Source organism: Lupinus angustifolius, chromosome LG04 (assembly GCF_001865875.1).
Source record: "Lupinus angustifolius cultivar Tanjil chromosome LG04, LupAngTanjil_v1.0, whole genome shotgun sequence".
In the NCBI taxonomy this organism is placed as follows: domain Eukaryota; kingdom Viridiplantae; phylum Streptophyta; class Magnoliopsida; order Fabales; family Fabaceae; genus Lupinus; species Lupinus angustifolius.
Genome location: NC_032012.1, coordinates 15,123,405 through 15,137,874, shown reverse-complemented (window position 1 = coordinate 15,137,874; position 14,470 = coordinate 15,123,405). Strand labels below are relative to the sequence as shown.

Genomic DNA, 14,470 nt, shown 5'->3' with positions numbered 1-14,470 from the left:
CTATAATAATATACATTTAACTCATACATAATTGGGAGCATATTTATTGTACCAAAAGTATGATACTTTATGTACTATTTATTATGATTGGTTGAAAAATTATTTAAATTAAAAAAATAATTAATATTTTTTTACCATAACAAATGATACATAAAATGATATAATTTATGAGAGAGAAAATGTATTTTCTACATAATTAGTCTCAGTCTAATCATTATGTCATTTTACTTGAATATGAGGTGAATAAGCTTTTATAAAATTTTAAATTATTTAGTTGAAAAATAAATAAAAATATTCACCGTTAAAGAATTGGTTACGTGGCTTTATCATCTTTATGCAGTAGAAGTTGTCTACTAGTACAGGACAATGATTTGTCTCCAAAACCATATACTGCTTAATCAAACTATATCAAGTTAATTAAAAAAATTAAATATATATTATTTTCCTATTTTTACTTTAATATTATTTATATATAGTATGATCTGAGATACTATTTGAGATAGTAAATCATGGTCTCTTAACCCAATAAACTGACAAACTATTAGTGGGTCAAGATAAAATAAAAAGGAAAGCCTTCAAACTAGTTAAGGATTCCAGTTATTAATTGAGTGTTAAGTACTTCAAAACATAAAAAAATAAAATACAACTTTTCTTAATATATTTATCATTTTAATTATAATAAAATTATGCATCTAATTGTTCCTTCAAACTTTGCAAGTGTACTACTACTAGTTTAGTGATACATAAAACCCTGACGAGAGAGAAACCTTATTCTGTTATTCGCTTTTTCTTTTGCATCTGTGCTCACTCTCCTTACTCTGCAACTACCCGTACAGGAAAACGCGCATGTTCATGCCTTACGTTAATGGAAGATGGTGTGAGAGTTGTAGAGAGAGAGAGAGAGAGAGAGAAACTAACCGTAACAAAGGTGGTCAGAATAGTGTGAAAAAAGAAAGCCTTGAGTGATATATGGTGTGAAGCGTTTTTGTTTTCTCCTTAGGACACCCTCTTCTTAATTTTCGTTTGTCTTTTGTTCTTTTTCCCCGTTTTTTAACCTTCTTCTGTCTTTTTTCCCTCTATATATAATTATATATATTTGTTTGCTTTGCTTTTATTTCTATTCAGTGAGGAGGAAGATGCAGGAGAAGATGGATTGTGTGATCGGTGAAGGGAATGGAGACTCTAACTATGGTGGTGCTTGCGGTGGTTCTTCCTCCGCTAATCACCATAACCAAGGTATAAGTTTCTAGTCAACTGCATGCTTATAAAAAAAAGAAATTCATATATCATTTTACAAATTTTCTTAACATGTGTGAGTGTTTTAAATTACAAATTGTATCATGTGCTGCAGCCACAATATTGTACTTCTATTGATCGTCGTAATCGCATCACACCATATTACAATGTGATACCGAATCACAATGATGCAACTGCAACGGGCCTAATGCAACTGTATCGGACCCTATTAGGTTGAAACACAACCGCATCGAGCTGCATTACACCTCACTAATATCAAAAATATTTTTTACTCACAAAATAATTCACACCGTAATTACTGCAATAACGATAAATACAACCACAACTTAAAACATCATGTGTGATACAGTAATAATCAATAATAGATGTTCAATTTGTTCATATTATTAGTGGGTTGAGTATCAAAACCTCAATATTGGAGTGCAATTGCAATGCATTTTAAATCACTGATGTGGATTAATGCACTGTATCTTTGAAGTTCTATTAACTGATTAATGAATAATTGATGTTCAATTTGTTCATATTAGAACTGGCAGGTTCGTTGCAATCGATATTGTTCTGATCGTGTGTCTTGTCCTTGTGCTATAACATTATGTGTTTTTAATAAAAATAGTGTGTTCTTACTTGTTATAGGTGTTAAAAATGAGTTGAAAGCAGAACTGTGGCGTTTATGTGCTGGGCCATGTGTTTATGTTCCTCGCGTTGGAGAGAAGATTTTCTACTTCCCTCAAGGTCACTTGGAGCAGGTTTCATTCATCTCCACCTTCTTAATTTCATATTTTTTCTCTTATGGCATCCTAAAGTATTACGAGTTAGGTCTTAAAATATAATTTTAAAGTTATAAAATACACTTTATTTTTTTCTTTCCTCCCTTTTAAATTGGGTTCAGATTTCAACAAGTGGCATGAAAAAATATTAAAAATTTAAATTTTTTATGTTTTGAATTAAATAAATTATAATATGATACATTTATTTCTCCTCTCACAATCCATTAGCGTGAGTCCATAGAGTCTAGGATTAAAAAGTAACTCATCTTTTCCACAACATAACTGAAATAAGAATTAAATATTTAGAAATGTCTTTAAATAACATTTGTCTTCCAATTACATAATTGAGAAATGAAATTTCTATTTTGGATACATTAATTTGTATCAACCACTATTTATGGTCACTACATATTTTAAAAACAAAATAAAAAGTATGAGAATAATAAAATTAAAAGCTAGTTATTGATTTATGATCACTTCTTTAATCCACCATTCAAATAAGATCTAATGATCTATAATAATTGTTATCATTTTTTACAATAACAATGTTGTCACATAAGTCAAATCCTGAGAGTAGAAACATATATGTATAAATATAAATATATATATATATATAAATTATTAATGAAGAATTTGGATAATTATCTTAGTACCACTCCCTTGGTCAGTGTCTGCTTAGTTATTTTGAGCTATGTTTATGGGTTGTATTTTTGGATGAGGATCAAATGTTCTACTTTTTGTATTTCATTGTGTCCCTAACTAATTGAAAATTGCCACATACTTAAAAAGAAAAAACATAAAAACAAAACATATTTTTTTTATCTTAATTGGTGGAATTTGATTGGTTTAAAACATGAGAACATGAATATTTGAGAACAGGATATCTGTCTTTTATGCTTGGGAAGTTCTTTTTATGTGGCCGCACAGGGAAAATTGAAACACTCATTAATTAAGAATGCTGTCTAGAACCGGGAAGGCAGGAAATTAAAGGTGTCATATATTAAATGTACATTTACTTTTTATTAAAAGAGGAAAGTTATATATCCTGTTACTATATTTTTTCCTTTGAGTTCACTTAAATATAATACATTTAATTGTAAATTTGATAAAATATTAAATAACTAAAACATTATGTATAACATTTGTTTTCTTAAAAAATATGATATGGTTATTATTAAATGACAAATGTACATTACTCTTTAAGTGATCAAGTTATCATTAATAATTTTTAAGCTTAATATTTCATTTTCGAGTTATTATTCTATGACATAAATTTATTATTCTGGTCGTTCTTATATGAGTTATGGTCATAAACTTATTATTCTGGTCGTTCTTATATGAGTAACTTTTTTCTAAAAAATACCTTTTTTTTTTGTTAAACTATAATTAAGGACATGAATGTAGATTTTTATTTATGCATACATTTGCTAAGATTATGGTTTTAAATATGTAAAGTGAGTTTCACTCTCAAATTAATTGTGTGCTAAGATTATAGTTTGAAAAGTTGAATTTGAAAGAAGTCCATTATGATCAGAAATAGATTTACAATATGTACTAAAAAAAGAAAAAGAGATAAATTTACACTAGGATGGTTATGTTAGGATACTTATATTACAGGCCTAGTTTAATATTTAGTTTTGCCCTTAAATTATGATGAATCTAACTTTTGACTTTTGATCTAATATGATACATAATATTTTTTGAGACTTGATACAACTAGATCAATATCTCGTTAGTATTTTTTGCATGGTTTTGATAACAAGAAATGTATCAACTAGAGACATAGTGGTTGATGGTTCAACTAGGGGATCATGTCTAATTTTTAAAACAATGGTTTTATTTGAATATACAAGCTATACTTAACTTCAAAAGTGTTGTTTGTATTGTTTCTCAAAAGTATGCTATATTGAACAGTTGCTTGTGCTAACCAAAATTGTGGTATAGTATACTTGTTTGTTCATTTGGTTGATATGGTTTTGAACATAAATATTGGTTTGAAATCTGGATTAGGTTGTTGCATTTACTCAACATCAGCAAGATGGTCACATGGATATTCCTGCATATGATTTACCTTCTAAGATCCTCTGCAGGGTTATGTGTGTCCAGTTAAAGGTGGTGTCATATTTCTACATAGATTAATGTCTTTATTTACTTAAGATGTTTATTACATATTGAAAGCAATGTTCTTATTTGGTTTTATAGGCTGAAGCTAACTCAGATGAGGTTTTTGCTCAAATTACTTTAGTTCCAGAACTCAAGGTTGGTTAATTTCTCATTCAATATTTTACCATTTTACTTTTTTTCTTTTTGAGTGTGTGGGCACTCTAACACATACATAATGATGAAATCATTGAAGCAGTTATTGCTTTCAATTTTTGCAGCAAAATGAAATTATCTCAGAAGATGAAGAAGAAACTTATCAGATTCCTCAAAGAACTAGTTCCTGCTCCTTTATTAAGATACTAACTGCATCGGATACAAGTCCACATGGTGGATTGTCTATTCCAAAACTGCATGCTAATGAATGCCTCCCTCCTCTGGTTTGAATCCTTGTCTTCAACTCTACCAGTTGGAACAACCTATCTAATCTAGAAAATGATGTTATAGAATGGAGAACACATCATAAAAAATGTGTCATTTCATGTGTCATCTCTTGTGATTGGTCCAAAAAATATTTAATTATCAAATTTTTAAATTAAATATATTTTTTTTGTAACCAATCATAGCAAGTGATACACATTTAGGATAACAAATACACTTCCCTCCACTTCTAGTTCGAATCCTTGTCCAGTTGGAACAACCTTTCTAATTTAGAAAACGTTGATTTAGAAAAGGGAGTACATCTAATATCTTGTTGCCGCCTTATGTATTACTTGTTGTGATTGGTGTGACTTTTTATCCCCTAAAAAATTGCTTGAATCATCAAAAAAATTTTGAGTGTTAAGTGTAATAAAATGCAATTAGATTGATTTTTTGTTTGGTTTTGAAGTGGGGATATCCCAATTATTATTTGACTCGAAATTTCGAAAAATTTATGGTTGACTTAGACCAATAAAATGACTTGAGATATTGAATATTGGAAATCACTTTGGAGTTCAAGTAATTTAAGTCAAAGTTGGGAAGACTAGTTTAAAAGACAAAATTCTCTCAACAATTATTTTTATCATGTGCAAAACTTGGATATGTGAGACCTTAGTTAAGGAAAACTAAACTCCTTAACACTGAGACCAATTTCATCCAGAAACATATTTATGCTGTTAACATGTGGCTTGCATTAAAGAAAGAATTAACATGAGTTACTGATTTGGTTAGTCTTGGTCAGCATTTTTTCTATTTAAATTTCATCAATCTTTTATCATTTGCTATCATGTCTTTGATAGGACATGACTCTCCAAACACCAACACAAGAACTGGTTGCAAAGGACTTGCATGGATTTGAGTGGCATTTTACGCATAAATATCGTGGTAAGTCAAAGAAAAGATGAATGAAGGAATGAAAATCAGAACTTCTTCTTGATTGAGAAGTTCTTGAGAACAAAAGAAATGAAGAATAAATAGAATGCTTTTACTTTTATTAGAATTGAACTTGATGATAATACAAAAATGAAATGCTAAACTTAAAGGCAAGAGAACTCACAACAACTTGTTAACAAACTTGCCTAACTAATCAATTAACTAATTAACACATTTTACATATGTTAAATATGATGAAAAACACTAAAACAATGATAGCTTGGGCTGCAAGTAATGAAAAGCCCATTAATCCTAAGCCCTTAATTCTGCCTAGAATGTCATGCCTAGCCTGAACTTTGATTTGATGAGTGCCCTAAGTGGCCTTGCCTTTATGTGAGGCTTGAGTGACCTGATGTGTGCCTAAGGCAGATCGGTGCTGATGTGCCTGGGTCTGATGTTTGCACACCTAATATGCCCTGGCCTGGTGCTGGTGCACCTGATGCGCCCTGGCCTGGTGCTGATGCATCTGATCTGGCTCGGTCAGGAGCAAGGTGGAAGCCAGGAATGGTGCATCAACTTTCTTGGCAGTGTGGTTATTGTCCCTGATCATGGACAATCCCTGCTTAGGCCTGGCTGCAACATCATCTGTCTTGGCTAGCAAGGCATCATTGCTTCTGGTTATGCTCTGTTTGGACATGTTATGCTTGGGCAAATTGCATACAATATTGTTAATGATATGATCAAGAGAAGAGTTTGGATTGTGATCATTATTTAAATTTGAGTAAGCTATTCTACAATGTAATCATCACTGTTAAAGCTTAAAGTGCCTTATGTTTTCTAATTGTGGCTTAAAAGTTGTATAAAATGAAATGCAGGTGAGCCAAAACGTCACTTGCTTACTAGCGGTTGGAGCACATTTGTCAATTCAAAAAAGCTTCTTGCTGGAGATGCATGCATTTTTCTTAGGTTCTCTCTATATCTGTCTCTTCACCATGTTTTTTAATTCATTTGGATACCTCTAAATTTGTTATTATCAGTTCCCTGTATCTACTATTCTTGGGGAGTGAATTCCGGGAGTACATCTTCTATGCTACAATTTGTGTTACTTCATGTAGTATCAGTTGTGATTAGTTAGAAAAATACTTAATAGTTAAAACTTTAATTTAAATATATTTATTTCGACTAATCATAATTGATGACATATGAAATAGTACAAATTATGGGACAATGGTTGCTCTCGTGAATTCCATATGAATGATGCCACTCATTTTGTATACTATATTTTTTTGGTTTGGAAATAAAAACATTTTAGACTGTCTTGGAACTTGTTCAAGACCCATTGATCAAAAAATAATTGGCACAAAGATTTTTAGACACGAGTTTCATGAAATAACATTAACCGACCTCATCTAGTGTGGGATAAAGGTTTTTTATATTAGTTAATATGCGGAAGTATATTTAAATTGCTATCCTGCCCCTCTCCTTTAACTTCTACAATGAAGATTAATGATTTTAAAGCAATGATAAAGAATGTCACTGGCTTGGGGTTTGGGTGGTTAGTTACTTAACAAATGTTATGAACTAATAAGCATTGTAAGATTCTAAATGAGTGAGATTGTTTAGTGAACCATTACATGACAATGATAATGAAGGTGTCACTAACCAAGACAGTACTTGTGTTACTGCAGTGGGGAAAATGGAGAACTTCATATTGGAATTCGTCGAGCAAAGAGACGGCATAATAAAGAATCTGCGTCTATTTCTCTTTTATCGAGTCATAGCATGCAACTTGGAATATTGACTACTGCTTCTCATGCTGTTGCCACAGGATCCATGTTTACTGTCTACTACCACCCTTGGTGAGATGTTCAAGATTCATTTGATTGAAAATTCAAATGGATATGCCTACTTTTCTCGCATTGCAGATATACATACACACTCCGAGCATATGTTTTTCGCGAGTTTGTAGAAAGAACTGTTACCCACATCTTTCATTCTTTTGCAGGATGAATCCCTTTGAATTTATTGTTCCTGTGCAGCACTACATGAAGTCATCTGTAGTGGACTATTCAAATGGAATGAGAGTACAAATGCAAATTGAAGTTGAAGATTCCATAAGAAGGTGAAGATGCCAAAAGTTTGGCTGAGAGTCATGAATGGTTTATTCTGAAATGCCCCTTATACCTTGGAAAATAGAAGTACAAATGCTTTTTATGGTAATTATAGTGTCTACAAGGAAAATCTTTGTAACCAGGTCTTGACCTTTTTTGTGTAACCAGATATGTAGGTTCGATAATAAGTATTGGAGATATCGATAGCATCAGATGGCCTGGTTCGACATGGAGATGTCTTGAGGTATCACATCCTTTCTGATTCTCTAAATTTAGTTCCTTCAAGTTATAAACTATAATACTTTTCTGTTTTATTCTACTCTGATTCATTTTAATTTTCATCTCTTGTTAGGTGCAATGGGATGCTATACCAAATAAGTATATGATCCCTGAAAGGGTTTGTCCATGGTGGATTGAGCCCTTAAAGTCTGCCATGAAGAAACCCATTCCCATTCTCCCCCTACCAAAGAAGGCACGCGTACCGAATCTGCTATGTCCTGGATTAAGTAGCTTTTCTAAGGATGGTTAGTTCTTATATATTCAATTCTCACATTTGAGATACCTATGGAATTCTCTTGATTCAAGAAAGCTACAAGATGCGATGTTATAATAACTTTTCATGTTTATGATAATATATGACCATGTGACTAGTTGAAGTATCTTGTTGGTATCAGACATAGTTCGGAATTCTGCCAAGCCTGCATCTCAGAGAGGGGAAAGGGTCTTACAAGGTAAAGATTACATCAATATAGGTTCTCCACAGCCTTCACAAAAACCACCACCTTCCAAAGATGCATGGTTAGGATTGGAGAATAAGCTTCCCTTTGTCATGCAAGACCCTCCTCGCCAACCTCTCGGCATATCAGCGTCATTTCCACATGAAGACATCTCAACTTCAAGTTCAAATATGAACTCAACTGGTTCTGTATCCAAGGGATGGCCTTCTGAATCTAAAGAAGAAAATTATGTTTCGTTTGGCCGACCTGGCCTTCTTAAGCTTTTCGGGGTTAACTTAACTAATACCCAAATGGAGCTCCCGTCACCACAATTTGCTGTTTTCAGCCAGATTTCTAGTCTCATTTCTATTCCTCCAATGTCTCAGACAAGCATTTATGCAACTATTCCAACTACAAAACCATATGACAGTGTTGCAGTTCTTACCTCAGAGAAAAAACGCAAGAAGTGTCACTTGGTTGATAGGAGGAGTTGCACTAAGGTAAAAAGCATTTATGATTTAACCATGGATTGATTTGATTTTATTGAACCTTGTAGAACATTTCTCATTGTTGTGTAATTTGTGCTTCTAACAAAAATGTTTGTAGGATTCTTTTTCAGTGTTTTTCTTCTTATTTTGTTCTGCTTTTCGGTGCTTTGGGAAGTATGTCGATAACTCTCATGGTAGTTTTCGGATGATAGAACCATGTAAAAGAGGATAGACAATGAGACGTTAGCACCATGCGCAGTACAAGTATGTGTGCAGCCCAGTGCATTGTCACATGACTCTGCCATTTGGAAAAACCCACATGGGAGGGGATCATTCCCCGGAAAGGGTCAGTTCGATATAAATGGTCCTGTTTAGGTATGTTAGGTCCTTCTGACGTGACTGTCAAAGCATCTTGGTATATAGATAGGTGAGGAATTGAACCTGTGATGCATTGTGATAAAATTATAGAAACATCTGCTTGAAGTTGAAACAAACTTTAGGTGTTCAGAAATCTGAGCCAAAGCAACTACCTATTTCAGGTGCTTAAGCAAGGAACTGCGCTCGGAAGAGCAATTGACCTCAAACATTTTGCTGGCTATGATGAACTTATCTCCAAACTCGACTCGATGTTTGATTTCGGAGGAAGCTTAGTTAATGGAAGCAGTGGATGGCATCTGACCAACATAGATGATGATGGTTTTATGACCCTGTTAGGGGATTACCCATGGCAGTTAAGTAGTGAAATCAACTATAGTATCATATGGAAACAAGATTATGTAGGTTTAACTTTGGTATTACTTCTCTATGCATGTTTTCTACATATCATAAATAACAGTTTTCATACTTGTAACACTGCACTTGCATTTTAAAAATTGTTTTCCCTGTGTACATAAGAAGAAAGACAAAAGCACTGCTGTTTTTATTTTATTTTCTGTTTACACACATGCCTTTGAAAATTTACCACCAACATTTCAGCAATGTGAATATGGTATTTTCCTAAATCAAATAATGTCAACTTTTTAACCAAAAAACCAACTCTTAATGGAATTTTTCGCTTACTTATTAGTGCACTACTTTTAGTTAATTAACAGTTCCTTAAAAATTAAGTGCCTTTGCTTTGGTAAATTACTTGGCTTTTGTTTTTTATGCTAACTTTGTATTGTATCATTAAACTGTGCAGGGATTTTCAGTCATCCATGGTGCAAAAGATAATCATATGTCCAAAGGATGGTATTAACAAATCTCAATTGGAGAAAATCAGTTGATCCTACAAGCCTTTAGTCATTGTCTTATCTCTGAGTTCCTCACCCTTTCTTACACCATACACTACTTGCAAGATTGGTGCATCTATTTCTGTTCTCTTTTCGTGGTAATGCAGGCTTTTGTCGTTTGGTTCATTTCTGGTTCTGATATGCTTCGCATTCCGTTCGTATAATTCATGAGTTTGTATGAATGTTGAAAACACAAACCTTTATGTCTGGTTTTAAGAAATAATTCTTCCTAGTACTTGTGAAAAATACTCATGATTGTGGTAGAACAATTAATAATACTACCAGACATGGCCATTCTATCCTATTAAGTAATAATGAATGTGTAGATAATATCTTTCATACTATTCTTTGAGCTTGTTGCATGTGTTAATAAGCCAGAATTGAAAGTACCTTGAAAATTTAAGGAACCTTGTTTGATCACCCAATGATTTGAGATAAATTAGTTTTATAATGTCAATTTTCTTGATGTATAAACTGGATACTTAAGGATAATAATAACATTTAAAGTTGAAATGAGCATAGTCATTGCAAACTTAAAATCATTGCACTGTGGCTGGTTCCTGGTTCATGTTGATGCAGTGTTTCCAAATCATATTATTTAAGTGTTAAAGTTGAGTTTGGTATATTTTGTACATTTTAACAAAAATTGCTCAATCATGGAGTTTTTTATCAGAACTGAGTCATAAGTATTAAAGATAAACTATTCTTTTGATCGCAATTGAACTTATACAAACAAAATTTATTTTACCAACAAAAAGGTTTAAAAATATTTATTTTAATTTCTATAAAGTCACCTTTATTAAAACCCAAGTTTGAAAACCAAATTCATTCACACTTTACAAATTTCAAAAAAGCTGATGTTGCTTGTGCAGTTGTTATCATAAGAATAAAATAATATATATATTTACTTACACATGTCATATTTCTTATATTCATTTCCATAGTTCTAAAAAAAAACATATTCATCTATTCGATTGAAAAATGTTGAATCAGATTATATATTAATATAATATAATAATTATATCGATTATATAATCATATTAATGCAACGATAATGAACTAATTTATAAGAGTAGTATACCGATTATATCAGCTAGCTTTCGTTTTGCCTTTAAAATAAAATAAAAATACCTTAATTTTTATCAAAATATTATTATGGATATTTAAATATGACACCAATTTTATTTATACCTCTAAAATATGGTTCAACAACAGAAACATATTTTGTTGTCAAGTGGTGTAAATAAAAATATTTATTATTTTCTTTATTATTTTTCTAAGTATAATATATATATATATATATAATTTCACTACTATATTAATATTTAATTTGTGAACCATCCATTTAGTCATTGTATGAATATGATTTGATCACCACTACCTTATTAATAATACTTTTAATATGTGATATAAAGTATTGCAACCATCGGTATTGATAATGGTGGTATCTTTGAATCATTGAATGGAATCAATGAATAGATTAATATTGTTTGTGAGTTTATTTTTTCTAAAGAAGCAAAGAGATGTTGGTGACATTTTGTTGAACATGGCATGTGAATTAGAGTCTATTTCTAATAAAGAAAGCTTTGATGGGTCATTCTCACTAGTTGAATTTGATTGCCCCACTTGGTGTGAATCATTTCACTACTACTACTATAATCATATATTGTTTCTTCATTTTATGAACTATTTTTGTGGTATCTTATAATTGTTGACTCTATGGTTTGGATTTTCTATTTCCCTTTCTGAAAGGGATGAATCAAGTCCCCGTTTCAATTATTGTTAAGTTAATAGAGTTATGATGGAAGTGGTAAATGTTGTACAAAATTTTTAGGAGGGAATATACAAATTATTCCTTATAAATTTAAATTTCATGTGTATCATTTTCATCCACACAAAAAAATAATTCAAATTAGTACTCAATATCATAAATGTCAACCAAAATAGTCTTCATAAAAGTTATAAAAATGTTAAAATGATTAATTTAGTCACATTTCATATTTTTTAGACTATTTGAAGTTTTTTCTATTTTTTAAACTTGAGAATTGAACTGAAAGCTGTCTCATTTTGCCTACACATTGACACAAACTTCTACAACATTGGAAGATGTTTTTCATCATTGTCTAAACCTTTTCCTAACAATGCATGACACAAACTTCTACAACACTTGATCTGGTGCAGGAAACTCCAAATTCTTAAAAGATGTAATACCTCCATCCACAACCAAATTTTGTCCACTAACATATTTGGCTTCATCAGATGCAAGATAAAGTGCTGCATTAGCAACATCATTTGGTTCACAATTTGCTCCTTTCAGCACACCACTATTATGAACAATCTCTACAATTTTCTGAGCATCAAGGTGTGAATATATCTGACTCATTTCATTCATGACAAAAGCAGTAGGAATAGCAAAAGGTGATATAGAATTAACTCTAATTCCATGCTTGCTTAACTCTGAAGCCATACATTTCACAATGCCTATAACAGCAGACTTGGATATTGAGTATGTATGCTGAGCCATCCCACCCATCACTCCAGTTACACTTGCTGTGCAGAGAATGGACCCGATTCCACGCGGAATCATGACACGAGCAGCGTGTTTCATACCCGCGACAACCCCGCGAACATTTATGTCCATGACTTTGTCAAACACTGCTAGATCAAGGTCAACAATGCTTGGAGGAGTTCTGCATGGTATCCCTGCATTGTTGTACATTATATCAAGCTGTTTGTATTCCGAAATGGCGAAATCGACAGCATCTGATATGTCTGATTCTATAGTTACATCACAAGTTATGAAGGTTGCATTAGGTCCTAGCTCTTTTGCAGTGTCTTGGCCAAGTTGTTGTTGAATATCAGCAATGATAACTTTGGCCCCATTGTTGATAAATTTTGTTGCTACAGCCTTTCCAATTCCAGTAGCTGCACCAGTGATCAATGCTACTTTGTCTTCTAGCTTCCTAGACCACAAACATCAAATGTGAATTAATGACATAAACAACAAGGATGGTCTATCTTGTCTTGAGAACATTTGTTGTATGCCGAAAATCTTGAGGGTCTGTTTGCGAGTTAGGTTTTGGAGTGAAATGAAAGGAAAGGAAAGGCTTCAGGGTCATCCCACATGTGTATTTCATGGATCCCGATACTTCATTTTTCATTCCCTGACATCCAAAGTCCAACTCGCAAACGGACCTGAAAGTCTTACATGTGACTATGTGATTAATCATTGTTTATAATTGTAATCCTCTACTTTCACAAAAGCACCAATGCATCTAAGGAATATACAAACTCAAATGAAAGAAAAAAGAGCTCAAGTAGCAGTAAAAAAAAGTTAGCAAAATGCATTTGTATGCTAGTTAAGACTACTATGCATATATTAAATTAATTCTTATGTACACATGAAATGGCTTCAAATTGAAATTCCTATTTAATATCCAAGAGATGTTAAACTACAAATTATAAATCTGTGATAAATAACAGTGAAAGGACTACAGATTATAAACTTATCAAGCATGCATAGTCACTCATGGATCGAACGATGCCATGATGCTCTATCATAAACATTCATTCCCCGGTGATTGTTCTCTGTCTGATCAGAACAATAACAACATGCAATCCAATTGATAAATAGAAAAGGAAATGTAAACCTGAGATTAGAGAATATGAAGAATAACTTTTCCACATACCTTTCAGTATGAGTAGACAACAATCTGTGGAAGCTCTCAGCAAACAAACCCTTTGAATATGAAACATTTCCTCTGTTTTTAACAATTACCAAAGACACATTAAGCTGAAATAGTATTCATAACTCAGAACTAATCAAAAGAGCTGAAAGAAAAACCAACATGAAATTTCTAAAACACTAGATAGTCCTTCTCTTCCAACCAAGAAAATTTTGTAGCCATTTTCTTAATCTAAAAATATTTTCAGTAACAAAAGCATACTAAAGAGACTCAATAGTGAATAATAAAAACAGAACATCCTATACTTCATTATCTTTAAACATGAAACAGAAAAAGAGTTAATGAAGTTTGAAATAAACCTCAAACCAAATCTTAACATGACTTTTCTGTCAAAATATGAGTCAGATGCAGATACACTCAGAAACACACACTGGAGGGTATTGTAGTTTCACCTTAGCTTGGGGTTGTTGTATTATTACTGTCACTCTGTCAATATACAAAAGGATGAAAGGGTAATTTCGTAAATATGGCTAAATAATATATTTTACCTATGCATATCAATCATTAATATAATCATTAATACAGAGGCAGTTACTTCAAAAACATAAAATAAAAAGAAAACACATTTATCCTTTTAATTATAATAAATTATACTTTTGTTATTAAAAATAAATAGATAAACATGCAAATGTCTCTCCGTTAATAAAGAATGTCATTCTTC

General features: G+C 32.0%; 1 protein-coding gene and 1 pseudogene across 1 annotated transcript; one reads left to right on the top strand and one right to left on the bottom strand.

The window, feature by feature from the left end:
- On the top strand, window positions 1,054-10,365 carry LOC109345974 (annotated as a pseudogene).
- Window positions 12,145-14,232, bottom strand: LOC109345975 (zerumbone synthase-like). Its single transcript, XM_019585296.1, has 3 exons — window positions 14,109-14,232; window positions 13,753-13,824; window positions 12,145-13,026 (listed from the first exon to the last, which is right to left on the bottom strand). The coding sequence occupies exons 1-3, from the start codon at window positions 14,126-14,128 to the stop codon at window positions 12,222-12,224; spliced, it is 897 nt and encodes a 298-aa protein (XP_019440841.1). The 5' UTR covers window positions 14,129-14,232; the 3' UTR covers window positions 12,145-12,221.